This window comes from Muntiacus reevesi, chromosome 2 (assembly GCF_963930625.1).
Source record: "Muntiacus reevesi chromosome 2, mMunRee1.1, whole genome shotgun sequence".
Lineage (NCBI taxonomy): Eukaryota > Metazoa > Chordata > Mammalia > Artiodactyla > Cervidae > Muntiacus > Muntiacus reevesi.
The window spans coordinates 266,538,150-266,559,156 of record NC_089250.1 but is presented as its reverse complement, the minus strand read 5'-3'; the positions used below and the strand labels follow the sequence as shown (position 1 = coordinate 266,559,156).

Below are 21,007 nucleotides of genomic sequence, written 5' to 3'. Positions count from 1 at the left end.
CCCACTGCAGGGGGCATGGGTTCCACCCCTGATTGGGGAAACTAAGATCTCATATGCTGCACGGCATAGCCAAAAAAAATAGAAAATAAATAGATAAAGAAAGGCAGCTGTGGTTTCTCAGCTCCAGCCAGTTGTTGCTTTGTAGACTCAATGTTGACAGAGCATCAGATTTCCCCCCCCCCCCCCCAGTTTTTAGGTAGAAGTTGGAAAACATTCTCTTAATGCAGTGTCCCGTGCGACAGCCACTAGCCACTTGTAGCTAACTTAATTAAAATTAAACAAAACAAAGAACTAATCTGTCAGTTGCACCAGCTACATTTCTAGCTTGTCCAGTGCTTGTCACTGGACAATGCAGATTTAGAACGTTGCCACCGGCGCAGAAAGTTCTTTCAGACCATGATTATCTGCCCCAAAGACGCAGAAGTGAAGAATCCGCCTGTCAGTGCAGGAGACATAAGTGACGCAGGTTCAATCCCTGGATCAGGAAGATCCCCTGGAGAAGGAAATGGCAACCCACTCCAGTATTCTTGCCTGCCATGGACAAAGGATCCTGGTGGACTACAGTCCATGGGGTCGCGGAGTCAGTACTGAGCACCAGCACATTTCACATTTCATTTTCACTCTCCATTCACTCTCATTTCATTTCACTCCAACAGATTTTTCAACCTGATAACTAACTGAAAAATGATGAGATTGACTGTGGACTAAATTAAACATCTTTGTAGACAGGTAGATATTCAGATTGTTCCCTCCCTCCCCGCCAAACAGAGCTACTGTGGATGTTATTTACCTAGTTAGTTGTGAATTTACAGCTGCAGTCTAGAATCTTATAGTGGGTTATTTTCCCCAGAGGTTGTAGCATTTCACAGGAGACTCCCTTTGTCTTCTTACCCCCACCAGTCATGGAATGATGGGCCTTTTTAAAAGGCAAAAATTAAAATTGCTTTGGATCCCCTGTGTTTTAAATTGTTTTTTTTTTAAACTAATGAACAAAGCTTAAGTGATGATAAAGTGTACAAGTTTCTAAAGCTTGCAGCTCTTGTGCCACTGTAGAGCCAAAGTCAGCTTGCAAATTAAATACAAACAAAGCAACCAAACTAATGTAACTCACATTACAAATGTTAATTTAACGAGAGGGATGCTATTTTGCCAAAACTTAACTGCTTCCTTGAGACAAAGACTTCTGCAGACTACCACCAGGCCCTTTTGGGTTTGTCTCAGATCGCCTATCCCTTTTCTCAGATGCAACAGCTGCAAAACCTCCACTTGTACCATTATGTCTGTTGGCTTTAGTTGAGCCCAAAAGCATTATCATGAGCCAGATCCACCTCTATACTCTTCTCATTAGCCTGCAGCAATTAAAGTTGTCCCATCGGGCATTACTGGTATTAGTGCAATTATAAACCTACCCTGGGGTGTTGAAACCAAATGCTAGTAGGATGGGTGATCAGGGGCTTCCCAAGTGGTGCAGTGATAAAGAATCCATCTGTCAGTGCAGGAGATGCAGGTTCCATCCCTGGATTGGGAAGATCCCCTGGAGAAGGAAATGGCAACCCACTCCAGTATTCTTGCCTGGGAAATCCCATGGACAGAGGAGCCTGACAGGCTTAAGTCCATGGGGTTGCAGAGTCAGACATGACTGAGCACACTCTTGCACACGTCCTAGGTGATAAAGTAGTAATCCAGTAATCCACATATACAGATGTTCTTTTAGATTGTTCTCAAAACGAAAGCACAAAATAACAGAACTCTTGGAAAGAGTAGTTGGACGTTTGGGAATGTCTCCAAGGGACAAGATACGTTGCCCTACAGGGCCTAGGAGGGAACTCTTTGCCTAGCAGGTGCTAAAACTTGTTGAATTGAATTATCTCTTGACAGAACAAGAGCAAATTCAATATTGGTTGAGTGAGGTTTGCTTTACTCTCTGGAAAAGGATGTAGATATCAAAGCATGGCCTTTGGACTTCTGGCATGCCTGCCCAAGGTTGCAACCAGCCGAGTTTGTTACTTGGACTGTACCTGTATGTTGGAAGGCAGGTGACTGGACATTGGGGAAATCAGAGGTGTAGCCTGTCTCCCACCCTGCCTGCATCCTGCACCTTTCATGTTTTCTAGTATAATTGGTGCAGTGCCATCTATAGTTTAACTTACAGGGAATCAGTATTGTGTAATAGGTAAGAACACAGGCTCTAAAGTCCAAACATCTGGGTTTAAGATCTGGTTCAACTCCCAGTTAGGTGTGTGACTTTTGACAAATGAGTTACTTGCTCAGAGTCCCTTTTCCTCTCTGTTAAATGGAAGTGAGAAAAAAAAAAAAGGGAAGTAATAGTAGAACCAACCTCCGGGATGTTGTGGAAAGTGAATTCATAAATGTAGAGCACTTAGTGTGGTGTCTAACAAGGAGAAAATGTTTACGATTTGACTTTGTAAGATATTGCTTTCTGTTTCTTTGAAATAATGCTTTATGTTTTGTATTATTCGCTTGTTTTTTATTGATGAGAGGTGAAAGCAAATGGGTTTTTTTCCCCTTGGAGTGCTGCAAACACTTTATAGCAGCCCTGAAGAAGCAACTTTGGAACTGGCAGAGAAATCCCCTTTGTCCTGGAATATAAACCTCTGTAATCCACATTCTCTTGTCTGCAATTTAGAATTCCCAAAAGCTCTGAGAATGCTGAGGTGGCTGCAGCCTCATTTGGTGGCCATACCTGAACTCACACATTGCTCTTCGCTGTCTTTATTTCATTTACTCTGAGTGGTCAGGGTGTGGTGGTGGTAACTTGGTCGCTAAGTCAAACTGGCTCTTGCGACCCCATTGACTGTAGCCCACCAGGCTCCTCTGTCCACGGGATTCTCCAGGCAAGAATACTGGAGTGGGTTGCCATTTCCTTCTCCAGGGGGTCTTCCCGACCCAGGGATCGAACCCGGGTCTCCTGTATAGCAGGCAGATTCTTTACCAACTGAGCTACAGGGGAAGCCGGAGTGGTCAAGGTACCCCCCAGGGGTTGCTCACCATGTGGCATATGCATTGGTTTACCTTTCTAACCTCCCCCACCCCAGAGTCTGAATTCTGAGATTCACCTGGGGCCCTGAGTTCTGGTGCAGGATTTCTGGCTTGCGCGGAGCCTTCACTCAAGGGCCCTCAGTACGCACACAGGTGGACGCATAGTGGGACACTCAGACGTTGAGGGTGCAACTGTTCTGTTACATTGCATCATGAAAAGTTTAAAAACAACAGACACCTATGGCCTAGGAAACTAGACCCAAACTCCAGTTTTTCTAGGATCCACTCCATTTGTTATCAGTGAGTCATTGAATGTTTATTAAATGTTTCACTATGGACAGAATTACTCTTGGTAGCTCAGAACAACCCAAATACCCACCCACACGTGAATGGATGGAGAAAATCCAGACAGTGGAATAGTGTTCATCTATAAATGGAAATAAAGTGATGATTCATGCCCTGGGGGGGGGGGGGATCACAGTCAGAAATGCTCTGCTTAGTGAAAGAAGCCGGGAAGAAAAGACTGCATATTATTTGATGCCATTCATAGGCAATGGATGGCCTTCTCCATACTTCGTTGGCATGTGTCCTAATTTTTTTGTTGAAAAACTGGACATTTTGAACGTTATAATGTGGTAACTCTGGTAATCAGATCCCCCATTCCAGGCTTCGCTGATGCACACTGAGTGTTATAATTGCTTAGTGACTTTTCTGGGCTATTTTTATAAAGACTGTATTTTTGGTCATGTGTGGCCAGTGAAGTCTCTCTCCTGTTAGTTGAGAGATTTGACAGAGATTCCCTTCAGTCGTCCAAAGGGAATACAACCAAACAAACCCCACCTCAGACAACTCGAGGTCTTTGCAGTTGGTCTCTGAGTGAGAATTGAGACGGGCCTTTGACGTTCAGCAGGCATTTCACAACTCTGCTTTCACCTTCACTTCCGGCTTGCACAGAGCCCAGGTTAGCCAGAGGTGACAGCTAGAGCCTTCTCAGGCCTTTTCTGAGCACTGGCCTGCCCTGGGCATGCAGCCTTCTAGATTCCCTGGAATATGGAATAGGTAAGAGGTTTGGTTTTGTTTTTTTAAATCAGTAGAAGTCCACGGTTTGCCTTAGGGCCCACTCCTTGTGTTGTGTAGCTCTGTAGGTTTTGACTTACATGTGATGTCGTGTATCTCCCATTGCAATACCGTACAGAATAGCTTTACTCCTCTGAAAATCCCTCCTGTGCTTCTTCTATTCATCTCTCTTTTCTACCCCCCAAGCCTGGCCACCATAGATCATTTTATTATTTTTTTAAAATTTTTTCTCCATAGATCATTTTAATGTCTCTTTATAGTTTTGCCTTTTCCAGAGTATCATGTAGTTGGAATCATATAATGTACTGTCTTTTCAGGCTGGCTTCTTTCACTTAGTGATAGGCATTTAAGCTTCTTTCTTCCATGTCTTTTTGTAGCTTACTTGCTCCTGGCTTTTTATTGGTGGATGATATCCCATTATATGACTAACCACAGTTTATCCACTCCCCTCTTGAGAGACATCTTGGTTACTTCCTGTTTGGGGCAGTCACAAATAAAGATGCTGTAAGTTTTGTGTTCGTTGGGATGGATACCTAGGAATGGGATGGCTGGATAGTATGGTGACACCATGCTTATGTTTAGCTTTGTAAGAAACTACCAGTGCGGAAGGGCTTCCCTGGTGGCTCAGTGGTAAAGAATCCACCTGCAATGCAGGAGTTGCAGGAGACCTGGGTGGGGAAGATCCCCTGGAGGAGGGCATGGCAACCCACTTCAGAATTCTTGCCAGGAGGCTGCCATGGACAGAGGAGCCTGGCGGGCCACAGTCCACGGGTCACAGAGTCAGTCACGACTAAAGTAACTTAGTACACACACCAGTGCAGAAGTCTTTTGAAGCCCTTTTGCCCCAAAGCGTCTCACTCTCCCAACTTTTCTCCCCGTCTGAGTGGTGTCCGTGGTCAGTCTCAGTTGAATATTCTTTGCCCCCGGCTGCAGTAACTGGTTCCTTGCCTTGAATGTTGTTGACAAACGCCTTCTCCATTTCCAGTCTGCTCTGAGTGAGTTCTGAGTCAGAACCTTGCATTTCTAGAAGTTTCGTTTCTTTGTTTTTAAAAGCATCCCTGCCCCTTGTGTCTTCTTTTCTCTACTAGGTTTTGTTGTGTCTCATCCTATTGTTAACTAGTTCTTGGAATGCCTCTCTAGGCTTCTGTGTAGGGTTTTTCTTTTAATTAATTTATTTTTTCTGTGAATGCTTGACTCTTCCAGGGCCCCAGCTCTTCCCTGTGAACTCAAGGCCCTGTTTGCTCTTCCATCTGTTTGCTACAGCCTCCAGGATGGCGTTCTGTAATAGAAATATAGTATGCGCCAGATAATGTAATTTAAAGCAATCTTACAGCCATGTTAGAAAATAAAAATAGGTAGCTGAAATTAGTTTTAATATCATATTTAAGCCAGTAGATCCAAAATGCTTTCATTTCAACGTGTAATCAATATGAAAATGAGTTAATTTTGGTACTAAGTCTTCCAAATCCAGTATATAAATTACACTCACAGCAGGTCTCAGTTTGGGGCCACATTTCAAGTACTTCATCACCAGGTGTCACTCACTCACTGGTGGACGCCATATTGGAGGATAGCTCTGGACCCCATATTGGAGACTGACTTCACCTTGGGCCCACTCATGGGCCAACTCACACCTCTTGCTTTGGGTTTCTTCATTGTTGCTGGCACCCAGGGTCTTACTTGTCTCTTGAGCCTGGCTCTGTGTTAAAAATTGTCTTGTGTCTCATGAGTTTATAGTTGGAGAAGGAGGTCAGTTCAGTTCACCATGTCCCCAAAACCTTTTTAATTTATTCCTTACAGCAGTCTCACGATGGAGATACTCTTATGCTGAATTTACAGATGAGGAAACTAGGGCTCATGGTGCTTGAGTGACTGCCCAAGGTCACATGGCTGCTGAGTGGCAGAGAACAGACCCCAGTATGCGTCTGTGTGAATTCCAAGTCCACTCTGTCCACCGTGCATGTTGCCTTCTCGTAACTCTGATTCTTCCTCCTTCGTTTTCAGGAATTAGACACCATCAAGACCTGCTCTCTCCTCCCTGACTCCGCACACAGCCCTGCTTGTCTGGAGAGTAACTCTTGGCCGAACCCTGGCGGTGGAGAGCCATGGACCAGTACAGCCTAGGGGACGAGGGTGCCCTTCCCTCTGAGATGCACCTCTCTTCGTTTCCTGAGAGCCAGGTGCTCACCTGCAGCGACGCCCTGAACCGGGACCTGGGGCCTGGCACACGGGACCTGCTCTACGGCGGCCTGAGAGGTCTAGAGCAGGACCCCAGCTTCCCGGCGCCCGACGCACCCAGCGAGGCGCTGGAGGACAACCTGGACACACTGTCCCTGTACTCAGGGAAGGGCAGTGACTCCATGAAGCTGCTGGAGGAGTACGTGGATCCTGAGTCTCAGACTTCCTTACAAGGTGAGGCTGTGCCTGGGGCCCGGGCCTGGTGGGCTGTGGAGGTCCTCGGAGGTCTAGAACCTGTGCCTTCTTCCTCCATCTAGACCTGGGGCTGGGGGCCCTCAAGGTGCCCAAAGAGGCGGATGAAGGAGGCCGGGCCACCTCGGGGAGTGTGCGGAAAGGCAAGCGGCAGCACAGCTCCCCGCAGAACATGCTCCTGGACTGCAGCCTCTGCGGGAAAGTGTTCAGCAGCGCCAGCTCCCTGAGCAAGCACTACCTGACGCACAGCCAGGAGAGGAAGCACGTGTGCAAGATCTGCAGCAAGGCCTTCAAGCGGCAGGACCACCTGTGCGTAGGGGCCGGGTCAGGACGTCCGCTCAGGGGGCTGGGGACGTGCCTGGGTCTTTAGCATCCCCTCCCATCAACCCACACTCCCGCCCTGTCAGGGTCCCCAGGTGTGTGCAACCTGTGTTCAAACGCAGACTAGTCTCCTTGAGCTGCCAGGGTTCCGGGGGGCCAGGTCCACATGGCCCCAGCCCCCAAATCCACTTCAGGGAGGAGAGTGCCGCTGTGATTGGCAGACGGGACCTCTGTGGTTTAAAGACACACCCCAGGGGCAGTTTGGTCCTGGAGGGAATTGGGCTAACTCTGTGCAGAAAGATGTGGAGCAGGTGCCTGAAGAGAACGGATCTGTGCTCCGTGAGGGGTATGTGTTGGGATAAGAGGCTGTGAGAGGCTATGAAATGCCTGGAAAGTTCACTCTCCCCTTTTTTTTTTTTCCTTAATTCTTGATTTTAAAAAGCAAACCCAGTGTAAGAGCAGAATTCCCTTTGTTCTTCATGTCTTAGTAATGATTAGGTTTTCTTGCTACTGAGGAAGGAAAGACAGACTTTCAAACGGAAAGACTTTAAGTGGGAAGGATGATCCTTCACCTTTTGATGGCATGCCCAGGCTTGCCAGGAGAGACAGCGGTAAAGAATCCACTTGCCAATGCAAGAGACGTGGGCTCAATCCCTGGGTCGGGAAGATCCCCTGGAGGAGGGAATGGCTACCCACTCCAGTATTCTTGCTGGGAAAATCCTCTGGACAGAGGAGCCTGGTGGGCTACAGTCCACGGGGTCACAGAGAGTCGGACACGACTGAGCAACTGAGGAGTACAGCCTTCACAGAGCATCAGCGAATCCCGCTTTCATTCTGTGCCCCCTCCCGGCCCCCCACCAGGGGTAGGAAGTAATTTGCTCATGTCACAGGATAGCAATAGTTAGGGCTGGAAAGTGGGTCTCTTGATCCCTTCTCTGCTGCTTCCCTCAGATGGAAGCTAAGGGTCCATCTTTGGGGGGAGAATTTTTTTTTTTATTGTGCCACATCTATTAAAACCATCCAGAGTAGGGCTGCTGGGAACCCAGAGGGTGATTTACCCATTTGATTTTTTTTTATTTGTTTATTTTTATAATAAATTAGATAAAAGTGTGATATAAATATAAAACATTTGTATTCATTCATATTTGCAGAATTATAGGCAAATTTGGCTGTTTTCTAGAGAGTCTTTACTGATTGGGCATCTGTAATTTTTTTCTTTTTGTTTTGCAGTGGGGGTCACAGGTAGTTCTCTAGAGGGATCCTGTGGGAAGGCAGAGACTCCTTTGTTCAAAGAAGGAGCACCCCCAAGTTAACACTTCCTCACGTGCATTCTCCGAACTCTGGTTCTCAGGGATGCCAAAAGGGGCTGTTTAAAAAAAAGTGATTCTGTGGGTAAATAACTTGGAGAGACATGGAAAGTTAAACAGGTTCGCTTTATCTACTCTGTGGCTTTTCACTTTGCTACTATGAACATCCAAGAAGTAAACTGTTTTTTCAAAACTCACTTTCCAGCTGAGCCCAAGTCCCCAGGGAGCAACTCTGGAGACTGGTGTTGCTTTGGAGAACTCTCGACTTGGCTCCCATGATTTTTTCTCTCATTAGGGGTTTGCTTAAGGGTGAGGGAAAGAGCCCCTGTTCCAGATGACTTTGACCTTAGTGGGGGGTCTTTCCTCGTGGGGTCTGAGCCCATTTTCTGCCCTGCTGGCCCCTGGGGATGTGCTTGGGTTCCTGTGATGGGTGACCTGCACCAAGACCCCCCATGACCCCGTCCTCGTGTGCTTCCAGAACCGGACACATGCTCACCCACCAGAAGACCAAGCCCTTCGTGTGCATCGAGCAGGGCTGCAGCAAGAGCTACTGCGACTACCGCTCGCTGCGCCGGCACTACGAGGTCCAGCACGGCCTGTGCATCCTCAAGGAGGTGCCCCCAGAGGAGGAGGCCTGTGGGGACTCGCCCCACACGCACGAGGTGGCGGGCCAGCCTGCACCATCCGGCCTGAGGTCCCCCGGGCCCCTCCTGCCCAACCGAGACCTCCTGCGTTGCCTCGTCAACAGCATTGTCCACCACAAGATCCCGTCCCCGGGGCCGGCTGGGCCTGTGGACAGCGGCGAGGGGAGGAGCATGGCCTGCTCCTGCCCGTCCTCCTCGGGGTCCTCCTGCTGCGGCCCAGCCAGCGCCCCGGGGACCCTGGGCCCTGATGTTCTCGAGGAGCCGAGGCCCCCACTGAAGGAGCCCGCCGCTGACGTGTTCACGGCCATCCACTCACGGGCGGCGGAGAGCAGCAGCCCCGACCCAGCTGAGCTCGAGCCACTCCAGCTCTCGTCCTCCGTGGAGGGCTGGCCCGAGGGCGCCCCTCTGCCCTCCTGCCTGCCTCTGTTCCGTGGCCAGACAGTCCCCACCACTGGTTCCCAGCCATCAAGCCACAGTTTCCAGTGGCTCCAGAACCTGTCAGGCTGCCCCAAGAGCAAAGGGAACAAGAGTATGTTTGTCGTCCATAAGCCGCCATCCCGGGAGGGCTCTGAGCCTGGCCCTGGGCTCAGCAGCACCTCCCCGGTCGGGGAGCCCTCGGCTGGCCTGGGGCCCGGCCCAGAGGACGTGCCGCCCTTCCCTCCCATGCTCCTGGACGCTCCCGGGGAGGCCTCAGGGGACCCCAGATTTGCCAATGCCAGTGGGGATGATGACTGCTGGGCTCCCAAGAAGAGCAAGTTTGACTGCGACTCCTCCCAGTGGCCAAAACCCGGGGACCCTGGCTCGCAGGACCCTGGCTCGAAACCCAGCAGCCTCTCGTCGGATGCCACCCCACTCTTCCGGCAGCTCTTCCTGAAGTCGCAGGAGTCCCTGCTGAGCCACGAGCAGATGCAGGTGTTTCAGATGATCACCAAGTCCCAGCGGATCTTCTCCCGTGCCCAGGTGGCCACCGCTTCCTCCCAGCTCCCCACTCCTGATGGCAAACAGGTCCCCCTGAAGCCGCTGCAGGGGCCATGGCCACAGCAGCCCCCGTCTCTGACGCCCACTGTTGACTCCCTCCATGCTGGCCCCATGAACCCTGAGCCAGAGGGCTCGCCAGCCCGCCGAAGAAAATACACATCCACTTTCCCCAGGGAGGCCTCACCTGGCAGCATGAGCCGGGATGCAAAGGGTGGACCAAAAGTGGCTGCTGCTCCACCAGCCCTCACAGCACCATCCCTGGATCCTCCTGGGAACCCAGACATCTCTTCTCTGGCCAAGCAGTTGAGATCCTCAAAAGGGACCTTGGACCTGGGGGATATCTTCTCTCCCGGGGGCCTGTGTCAGACCCAGTTAGGAGGGGACGAGACATCCGGAACCCACCTCCCAGGGAAGCAGACCCAAGCCGAAAATGGCATGGCCTCTGGGGCCACAAAAACTGAAAAGGGCCCAGCCTGCTCCCGGGGTGGAGGCTACAGGCTCTTCTCCGGCAACTCCAGAGCACAGCGCTTTTCAGGCTTCCGGAAGGAGAAGGTGAAAATGGATATGTGCTGTGCGGCTTCCCCAAGCCAGGTGGCCATGGCCTCCTTCTCATCGGCTGGACCTCCAGCAGATCCCTCCCGGGACTCCAAGTCCAAAATGACGATATTCAACAGGATCCAGGTACTGGGGCCATCTCACGGACTTCACCATACAGGAGGCAGAGTCTCGTCATTACCTGTTTCTGGGTTTCTAACTTGTCCAGGCGCCTTATTTAACCTCAGCGAATCCTCAGATGCAGTTGTACAGAGATGGGGAGGGAGGGTTGAGAGAGGAGGTGGTCCCTCCCATCGTCCCCCCCCTCCCACCCCCACCCCACCGAGCACACAAAACTTTCGAGTTGGGAGAGAGACTTGGTGTCACGTTGCTTCACGACACGTTTTCTGTCTGCTTTCTTTCTCCCTCTCGCTTCCTTTTGGATTTGCCTCCTTCACGTCTTCAGAGGATGTAAAGGTAGAGCTCCTCAGCCCTTGACATTGCTGTGTGAAATGCCATGTCTTTTCTGGTCGTGAGTCATGGGTCACATGTCTGACTTGGGCCCCCGCTGCTGGCCCTGCGCCGCTCTGCCCTCATGGAGCGCTCAGGTCCTCCCACGTGGCTCCCACGAGGTCCCGGGAATAGAGGGCTTGGCCGCGCCTCCTGCCAACGTTCTGAGATCCAGCATCCTTCCTGTCAGCCCACAGTTATCTCATCCTCTTTGTTTTTTTTTTTTTGGCAGCTTTAATATTTACATGCTATCTCACTCACCGTTTTTTTTTTTTTTTTTTTGATTCAGTTTTCAGTTTTATATTTGGTTATTTTATTTTGGCCGCGAGGCATGTGGGATGTTAGCTCCCTGACCAGGGGTTGAATCTGTGCCCCCTGCATTGGAAGCGTGCAGTCTTAACCACTGGGCCACTAGCAAGTCCCTAATTCACCATTTAAACATGTACCATCCAGCGGTTTTTTAGTATGTTTACAAGGTTGTGCACTTTTGTATTTCACTGCTCTTTGCCTAAATACTTGCATCACCCCCAAAAGACACCCCATACCCTTAGCAGTCTCTCCATCCCTCCCAGCCCCTGGCAGTTATGAGTCCATCTTCTGTTTCCATGGATTTGCCTGTTTTGGACACTTCCTGTGATTGGAATCATACACTATGTGGCCTTTTGTGTCATTTGCTTCTTCCACTTAGTACGATGTTTTCAGAGTTCATCTGTATTGTAGCGTGGGTCGGAACTTCTTTCCTTTGTATTGCTCAGTAATCGTCCATTGGATGAATACACCATATGTTGTTTGTCCATTTATCAGCTGATGGACATCTGGGTTGTTTTCACTTTTTGGCCATTGTGATGGTGCTGCCGTTAACGTTTGCTGTTGTTATTGTTTGGACATATGTTTTCATTTCTCTTGGGAGATAACATCAGCATTGCTGGATAATGGGGTAATCCTCTCTGTTTCAGAAACTGCCAGACTTTTCCAAAAATCATTTTACGTTCCCACTCAGAGTCTGAGGGCTCCAGCTTCTCACCAACACTTGTTATTGTCCACCTTAGTGGGTCTTTTAACTTTTTAAAAAGTTTTAGTTTATATTGTAGTTGATTTACGGTGTTGTATTGGTTTCAGCTGTACTGCAAAGTGATTCAGATATACGTGTGTGCACATACCCATTATTTTTCAGACTCTTTCCCCTTGTAGGTTGTTACCGAATCCTGAGTAGCATTCTCTGTGCCCTGCAGTAGGCCCTTGTCGATTACCTGTTCTGTATTTAGTCCTGTGTTTCTCTGAATCCCAAACCCCCTCTCCCCACCTTTCCCCTTTGGTCACCGTAAGTTTGTTTCAAAACCTGTGACGTTTCACTTCTTGATGGTATCCTTTGAGGCACAGAAGGTTTAAGTTTTGCTGATTTGTTGTCTTTGGTTTTGGAGTCACCCAAGAAACCGTGGCCTACTCCAGGGTCACTGAGAATGACACCCGTGTTTTCTCCTAAGCGCCTCACAGCTTTCACTCCTGCACCTCATTTCTGATCTGCTGGCTCAGGTGTGTTTTCATCTCCAGGGTGGAAATATCTACCGGCTCTCCCACCCGATGAAGGAGGAGAACATGGCCGGTGGCTGGTAAGTGCAGGCGCCCCTCCCTGCCCCGCCAGGGGAGCTCAGCCCCCTGGTGGCTTTGACCTGCCAGCCCAGGGGGGCGAGCTGTGGGTGCTGCCCTCCTGAAGGGGCGCGCACCAGGCCGTGGGGGATCGGGGCATCATCTCCGTTCCTTCAGTTCGCCTGGAGCTGTCAGTGTATCAGGGCTTGGGGTAGAGCCCCATCCTCCCTTCCCTGCCTCCTGACACATCTCCCCACAGTCACCAGCACAGCAGGGGCCCCGCAGACTGGGCAGAGCCGAGGAGCACTTACGTCTGCAAGAACTGCAGCCAGATGTTCTATACAGAGAAGGGGCTGAACAGCCACATGTGTTTCCACAACGACCAGTGGCCGTCCCCTCGAGGGAAGCAGGATCCACAGGTGAAGGGGCGTGAGGCTGTGTTCACCTCGCCGGAGCTGGGGGAGGTGGGGGCCTGGCTGGGGCTGGGAGCCAGGGCGATGCTACTCTGGAGGGGCCCTTGCTCCCAACTTGCTGTTTCCCTTAAAGGGCTGTCTCTTCTCTGTGTGCAGGTGTTTGGCATGGAGTTTTGCAAGCCCTCAAGACAGGTGCTGAGGCCAGAGGGGGATGGGCAGAGTCCCCTGGGAGCCAGAAAGTGCCTGGACAACCCAGCCACAGCTTCTTTGGGGGTCCCAGTGTCGGTGCCTGTGGCCCCAGCAAACCGCCCCCCAGGCAGCAAGGTGGGTGTTGATCAGTCCACCTCTGTCCCGCCACTTTCCATCTGCCGGTAGGAGCCATGAGAAAAGCCCCAGACTCCTGACTCTGGAAGAGCTTAGTTTTAAATCCATTCATTCATTCACCCTCCACTGGACTTCCTCTGTGTCTGACCCTGCGCTGGGGACACTGCAGCAACCACAGCAGCCTGTCTCCTGGGGCTCCCGGCCCAGTGGAGTGGAGAGCTCCCATCCCCAGACAGTGATGCCTGGAGTGGGCTGGGCTGGGCTGGGAGGGAGCAGAGGGGGCTGTGGAAGCCCCAACAGGGCACCAACCTGAGGAGGCCAGGGAGGACTTCCTGGAGGAGGGGGTGTTGGAGCTTAGGTCTGGAAGATGAGAAGGAGTAAGATGGGAGGTGTGGGTTGCAGATTGCATGGAGATGAAAGAGAGTGTAGTGAGTCGAGCAATCAATAAGTTTCCAAAATGGTTTGAGGGAGGGCCTCTCCTTGGGGGTGTGGATGCATGAGAAGTCTCCAGCTTCGCACACCACCCAGCTCAGGGTCTGGGGTCTGATGTGGGCATGGTGGCCCTGCCAGGCCTCCACTGCTGAGGGCTGTGGGCACACGTCTCTGTGGTCGCTACCTGTCCTGCTCTCCTGCCATCTTGAGGACTGAGCTTGAGGCAGGTGGCTTCAGGTGACTCCTCGGGGTTCTGAAGCCTCTTCTTGTCCAAGGACAGGAGAAGGACGTGGATGAGAGAAGCAGCAAGGAGAATGGCCAGCACCGAAAGCGGAAGAAGCGCCCCCAGTCCAAGGCACTGTTCGCCCCTCCTCCACCCCCCAAATTCGGGCAGCCGGGCCCAGGGGTGTGTCACCAGAGCCGCCTGCGCTCCCCCGTGTTCCTGGTGGACCGCCTCCTGAAGGGGCTGTTCCAGTGCTCGCCCTACACGCCGCCGCCCATGCTCAGCCCCATCCGGGAGGGCTCGGGACTCTATTTCAACACCCTCTGTTCCACGTCTGCTCAGGCCAGCCCCAACAGGCTCATCAGCACCATGCTCAGTGAGTGAGGCGGATCCCCACCCCCTCCGGCGGGGCCGCAACAGGCCAGACCGACCCCTCCGGTAGCATGCAGTCCAGCCGTTCTCCCTGGCCTGTGGCTGGGTTGGTCTGGCAGCCCCGATGCTGTTCATAACTATCCCGGACCATCTGGGACCAGCAGCCTTCTAGGTGCTTGTAATTTTGTAGGCAGAAAGAACACAGAGGCCATTTAATCTAGCCACCCTTCTGCCCGGTCTTTTGAGTAATTTTCAAACAGCTTTACTGAGATGTGATTCACAGATCATAGGGACCACCCGTTTAAAGTGTGCAGTGTTTGTGCGAATGTCCACAGGGTTGTGAACCCATCACACAGTCTGAACCTAAGTTCCTCTCCCCAGGAGACGTGCTGTGCCCACGAGCAGTTACACACAGGCCCCAGAGCCCCCCAGCTCCTCAGCCCTGGGCACCACTCACCTACCAATTTACTCTCTAGGGGTCTGCCCTCTCTAGACCTTTCACAGAATTGGTGTCCTATGATACGTGACAGTTTGTGTCTGATTTATTCACTTGGAGTAATGTTTGCAGGGTTTACCCCTGTCGTAGTATGCATCAGGGCTTCATTCTTTTTGTGGATGAATGATACTGCATTGTCTGGACAGGTGACCTTCTATTTATCCACTCTTCAGTTGATGAGCCTTTGGGTTGTTTTTGTCCCTTGGCTGCTGCAAAGAGCGCTGGTTAGGAACCCTTCGGCATCAGTTTTTGTTGTCCCTAAGTTCTGATTTCTCTTGGGTGTATGCCTCAGAGTGGAATTGCTGGTCAGTAGGGTAACTGTTTAACTGTTTAAGGAACTGCCAGACTGTTTGCAGAACGGTCATTTTACATTCCCACGAGCACTGTATGAAGGCTCATTGTGCTGCTGCGTACCGCAGAGCTTCCTTTTTTAAGGCTACATGGTACGCCATTGCCGGAGGAGCCTGGAGGGCTGCAGTCCATGGGGTCGCAAAGAGGCGGACATGACTGAGCGACTTCACTTTCACGCGTTGGAGAAGGAAATGGCAACCCACTCCAGTGTTCTTGCCTGGAGAATCCCAGGGATGGGAGTCGGACACGACAGAAGTGACTTAGCAGCAGTACTCCATTGCAGGTACATCCTGCATTTCCTTTATGGAGTTACCCATCAGGGGACATTGAGGTTATTTCCACATCTTGGCTACCGTGACTAGTGCTGGAGTGGACATGGGAGTTCAGATGTCTTTTTGAGATCTTGACTGCAGTTCTTTTGGATGAATACCCAGAAGTGGGATTGCTGGACCACATGATAGTTCTGCTTTTAATTTTTGAGATAATTCCATACCATGCAGTCTTTTTTTTCTAATTTTTTATTTTATATTGGAGTATAGTTTTTTTTATTGGAGTATAATTATTTACAATGTTGTGTTTCAGGTGTTCAGCAAAAGTGGTTTAGTTATTCACTTATCTATTCTTTTTCAGATTCTTTTCCCATAGAGGTTATTACAGATCATTGAGTATGGTTCTCTGTGCTATACAGTAGGTCCATGTTTTTTATCTTGTTCCGTTTTGTTTTTTGGACTGTGCTGGGTCTTCCTTGCTGCGTGCAGGCTTTCTCGAGTGGTGAGCGGGGTCTGCTGTCTAGTTGTGCGCAGGCTTCTCACTGCGGGGGCTTCTCTGGTTGCGGAGCACGGGCCCTGGGTGCACACACTTCAGAAGCTGACTCGGCAGTTGCGGTGCACGTGACATGTGGGATCTTCCCAGATCAGGGCTCAAACCCGTGTCCCCTGCATTGCAAGGCGGATTCTTAACCACTGGATCACCAGGGAAGTCCAGTAGGTCCTTGTTGATTATCTATTTTATATACAGTATTGAGTCTATACCATGAAATCTTAAAAGAACCTGCTTTTGGCTGCCCCAGGAAGGCAGTCAGAAAGGGCCTCACAGGTCAGTTGTGGGCAGCCTCTTTGAGGCTCTTCTTTACGTGTTTTCCAGATCCCCTGGATGACTCTTTTGGCATCTGTGTGGTGAAGGATGACACCAAGATCAGCATTGAACCGTGAGTTGGGACAGGCTTAGAACCTGAGGGTCCTTCCAAAATGGGGATGCTCTTACCCTCTGCGCATTCCCGTGTGGTTCTGTCGGCACCTTCATCCCGGGGAACCCAGGTCTAGGTGCTGAGCCCCTCCAGGAGAGAAGTGCCGGACTTCTCCAGCTGTCCCCCGAGCATTCCATCTGTCCAGACGTACCATAGTTGACTCCCTGAGGACAGAAGGCCCAGAACACTGGGGTTCTGGGTAGAGCTGCCAATGGCACAGTGAGATACTTGTGCAGAGCCATGGACTATAGCTAGATGAAGGGGACCTTGGATATAGAAGCAGGCCGGGTATCAGCACACACCTCCCCTGTCCTAGACCCCAGACGGCTGACCCCAGAGGTCAGAAACCTGGCCTCAGGTCAGAAACCTGACCCCAGAGGTCAGAAATCGGAGGAAGGAATTGAGTGTCCCTCAGGAGGTTTCTGGAATGCCTGCATGTGTCTGTTGGGGTAACGGACACTCCGTGTGTCTGAAAGATGGCAGAGGGCATCCACAGAGCAGGGCCGTGGCCCAAGAGCAGGGCTCACGGAGTGTCTCTGCTTTACTTCCCATCTTGGTCACACACTTACCTCTGTTTTGTATGCCTGTGGGTGTGGCCTCGTTTCAGACACATCAACATAGGAAGCCGGTTTCAGGCTGAAATTCCAGAGCTCCAGGACAGATCTCTGGCTGGGACTGACGAGCACGTCGCTTCTCTGGTCTGGAAGCCGTGGGGAGATGTGATGAGCAACCCGGAAACGCAGGACAGAGGTGGCCGAGACCCTGGGGCCAGGGTCCCAGGGGCCCTGCTCTATCTCCGGGGAGTTTCTCTCCCAGTTCCCACCGTGACCAAGAAGCAGTGTGCGGGGGTGGGGGGTGAGGGGGGCACAGAGGCAGCCTTCAGCACAGTACTGCTCCCGCCTGCGGTCCCTGGCCCACCTCCCCTCTCACCCGGTAGCCGGCAGGCTGCACAGAGCAGGTGCCAGGAGCAGGGTGGCAGCCCTTCCTCCGGGTACCTCCCTGCCGTCAGCCGGCCTCTACTAGAGGGAGGTGGTGACAAGGAGCCTCTCCCACCCTAACTGTGCCCTCAGGGAGGCCTCCTCCCTGGCTCTCACTGACCCTCTGTGTCTCCGCTCCCTCCCCTCCTGGAAACAGTAACAGAGCTCTGCAACGTGGCCTGCTCCAGCGTGATGCCCGGCGGGGGCACCAACCTGGAGCTGGCGCTGCACTGCCTGCACGAAGCCCAGGGTGATGTCCAGGTGAGGCGCAGGCGTGGGGTGGGTGAGCGGGTGGGCTGGCTTGGCGTGGCCCTGCGGGGAGCATGGCTTTCGGGCAGGCTGCACGGGGTTTTCAAATGAATGAAAGGATGCAGGCGGGCCTCCACCTCCCGTGCCCTCGCTCAGAGTCGCCCCCCACGCCTCTGTTCCAGGTTGCCTTGGAGACCCTCTTACTCAGAGGACCCCAGAAGCCGCGAACTCACCCTCTCGCCAACTACCGCTACACAGGTGAGGGGAGCGCGACTGGTGTGGGCCTGGCTGAGGCTCCTGAGGGCCAGTCAGTTTCCACGGCGGTCTCTGCACGTGCCTCGCGGTGTTCTCTCAGGGCCTCACCTGCTTTCCCAGGAGGGCCTGTCCTCTCTCCGGGGGACTCCATGGGCGCTGTTCTCTAGCCGGTCCCTACCTTCTGTCCACTCATTCCCTCCTAGGCTCTGCCTGGCCGGGAGGGGGCTGCCAGGGAGGGCTGGGGGCAGGCACTCCAGCTCAGGAGTCCGCCTGCTTTTGGGCGAGTCACTTAACCAGTGGATGCCTCAGTTGTGGCATCTGTCAGGTGGGGATCGTAATAGCCCCTACCTGCTAAGGTTTTGTGAGGATTGTAGGAGACCATGCAAGAAAGGGGCTTAGCAGAGACCCTGGCATCTAATCGGTGCCAGGTCACGGCAGCCTGAAGAAGGAGGGGCCGTGACTGTGGTCCCAGAGGAGGAAATGCCCCCCTGGCTGTTTCTTGCTAGGTTCAGACATCTGGACCCCCATGGAGAAGAGGCTCTTTAAGAAGGCATTCTGTGCCCACAAGAAGGACTTTAACTTGATACACAAGACGGTAAGGCGCACGTGGCAGGCTGGCATAGATGAGGTTCCCTCACCCTGCCGAGGGGCTAGAGCCGCGGGGCCTGTCGGGAGCGACCCTCTGCTCCTGCTGTGAACGACTAACAACTTTAAAAAGCCGTCGCTGAGAACAGCCCCAAACAGTACAGAAAAGAAGCCCATGTTCAAAATAAAGCCCTCCAGGCCCCACCCCACTGTCCTACTTCTGACTGTAACCTGACAGGCATTTATTGTCCATACAGTTTACACACATATGTACACTTTTTCAAAAAACGATGAGACCATTTCTTTGATATCCTACTGATTATTTTGCGCTTTTTTAAAAAACTTGTCCACAAGCTGCACACAATTGAAGTGTAAGATTTGATGTTTTGACGTACCTATCCCTGGTGGCTCAGCAGGCAGAGAACCTGCCTGCCAGTGCAGGAGACACAGGAAACGCGGGTTCGATTCCTGGGTTGGGAAAATTCCCTGGCGAAGGGAATGGCAACCACTCTAGTATACTTACCTGAAAAATCCCATGGACAGAAGAGCCTGGCGGGCTACAGTCCATGGGGTCAAAAGTTCTCTCTTGCACCTTTGTAACCTCTCCTTCCTGCCATCAACTCCTGTCTGCTTCCTGCCACTGTAAATTAGTTTGCATTTTCTAGAGTTTTATAGAAATTGAGTAATCACACAGCATGTGATCTGCTTTGTCTGACTTCTTACATCCAGCGTAACGGTTTTGAGCTTCATCCACGCTGTCATGTGTGCCAGTAATTCATCAGGTTATTGCTGAGGAGTATTCCATCGTGTGTCCTCTTCTCTTTTAAAAAGCTGTTCATCTTGGGCTGCACTGGGCCTTCCTTGTTGTGCATGGGCTTCTCATTACAGGGGTTTCTCTCATTGTAGAGCTTGGGCTCTAGGGTGCAAGGGCTTAGGTGCTCCCCAGCATGTGGAATTTTCCCAGACCAGGGATCGAACCTCTGTCCCCTGCATTGGCAGGCAGATTCTTAACCACTGGATCACTAAGGACATCCCAATGTGTGTCCTCTTGTGGGCCTCGTCCCTCAGTACTTACTGGAGGGCCCTGCCCAGCTGTCGCAGAGGCCATGAAGCACCCACTGCATATGGGTGCTCTGCTTTAATTAGTCCTGGTCAGTAGACACGTGGTTCACGTGGTGTCACAGTAAATGTGTACCTCCGTGTGCATCTCCCCGGAGGGAAGGGTTCCTGGGCTGGCTGTGTTGCTCAGAGCGCACAGAGCTTAGCTGGTGTGGGCTCTGGTGGTTTCCTCTCTGAGCCCCTCACCCCTCAGAAGGAGTCTGTGATTCTCTGCCCCTTTAGCAAAGGGGCCCGCCAAGCCATAGCAGGAGAGAGCTCAGGAGGGCTTTCAAAAAGTCGCAGCTGGCCCCCTGAAGGGAGGGGCTTTAGGGCATCAAGGCACACTCACTACTGCTCCTGAGGCGCTGTCCATAGCCGGGTTCTATCTTCCCCCATCAGATCCAGACAAAGACCGTAGCCCAGTGTGTCGAGTATTACTACATCTGGAAAAAAATGATCAAGTTTGACTGTGGCCGAGCCCCAGGGCCAGAAAAGAGGGTCAGGAGGGAGCCAGATGAAGTAGACAGGGCGGAAGCCAAGGTAGGGGGTCTCGGGGCAGGGGGTCTGGAGTTCAGCCTGATCTGGAGGCTTGGTGCCCATCCACGCTGGGTGGGGATGGGGGTGCTCCTGGCAGGAGGGGCTGCCCATGGGCGATATTCCCATGGGCTCTGGATCAATGCTGGTCCCTTAGCAGGGTGAAGGGGTGGCTCAGCACCGTTTTATCATCTCTGCCCACTCCTGCAGGTTACTTGCAGTCCTCGGGAGAGACCCAGCCACCGTCCAACCCCTGAACTAAAGATCAAGACCAAGAGTTACAGGAGGGAGTCCATTCTCAACTCCAGCCCGAGCGCTGGCCCCAAGCGGAGCCCCGAGGCACCGGGGAGCGTGGAGGGCCAGGGCGCCTTTCCCTGCCGGGAGTGTGAGAGGTACTGGGCTTCCTGGAGGCGCCTGCACCGCCCGCCCACAGCCCTGCTCCATCCTCTCAGGGTCCCCCCCCACCCACCGCCCGCCTCCCCCTGCTCTGATCCCCATGTCCTCTGGTGCCTCCGCAGGGTGTTTGATAAGATCAAGAGTCGAAATGCCCACATGAAGCGGCACCGGCTGCAGGACCACGTGGAGCCCATCGTCAGGGTCAAGTGGCCGGTGAAGCCCTTCCAGCTGAAGGAGGAAGAGGAGGAGGAGGAGGAGCTGGGGGCTGACATCGGGCCCCTGCAGTGGTGATTCAGGGCGGGGTGGCAGCAGGGGCAAAGCAGCAAGTCTCCCCAAGGTGTCCCTCTGCCTTCCTCACCTGTCCCTGTCACCAGGGGCCAGCCCAGCTTGCAGACACAGCGGGCACTGGGTCATGAGCAGGCAGGGGACGCACAGTCATCTGACTGCCGTGAAGGCCCTGCCACTGTATTGGAAGCTCCATTCTCTTAGGTTCATAGTCTCTCCCCTTCTTTCAGTTCCACTCTTCCTGGAGCAGCGAGGCTTGGGGAGAGAACAGGTTAGATCTGGGTAGCTCTTCAGTCTTAGCCTCCATTTCGGGCTTTGGTTACGTTTATTCAGTAGGCCAAGATGTAGAGAATCAGTGGGAATTGCCATTAGCTCTCCACCGC

The 21,007-nt window shown here is 52.4% G+C and overlaps 1 protein-coding gene across 1 annotated transcript; it reads left to right on the top strand.

Annotated features, from left to right (window-relative positions):
- Nucleotides 1–6,182: 6,182 nt before the first annotated feature.
- Nucleotides 6,183–20,630, top strand: ZNF541 (zinc finger protein 541). Its single transcript, XM_065920673.1, has 15 exons — nt 6,183–6,489; nt 6,573–6,816; nt 8,614–10,438; nt 12,353–12,411; nt 12,648–12,807; nt 12,958–13,125; nt 13,817–14,156; nt 16,143–16,206; nt 16,853–16,995; nt 17,380–17,483; nt 17,654–17,729; nt 18,233–18,321; nt 19,809–19,949; nt 20,154–20,335; nt 20,462–20,630. Exons 1-15 carry the CDS (start codon nt 6,183–6,185, stop codon nt 20,628–20,630), a joined length of 4,071 nt encoding a protein of 1,356 aa, XP_065776745.1.
- The last annotated feature ends 377 nt before the right edge of the window (nt 20,631–21,007 follow it).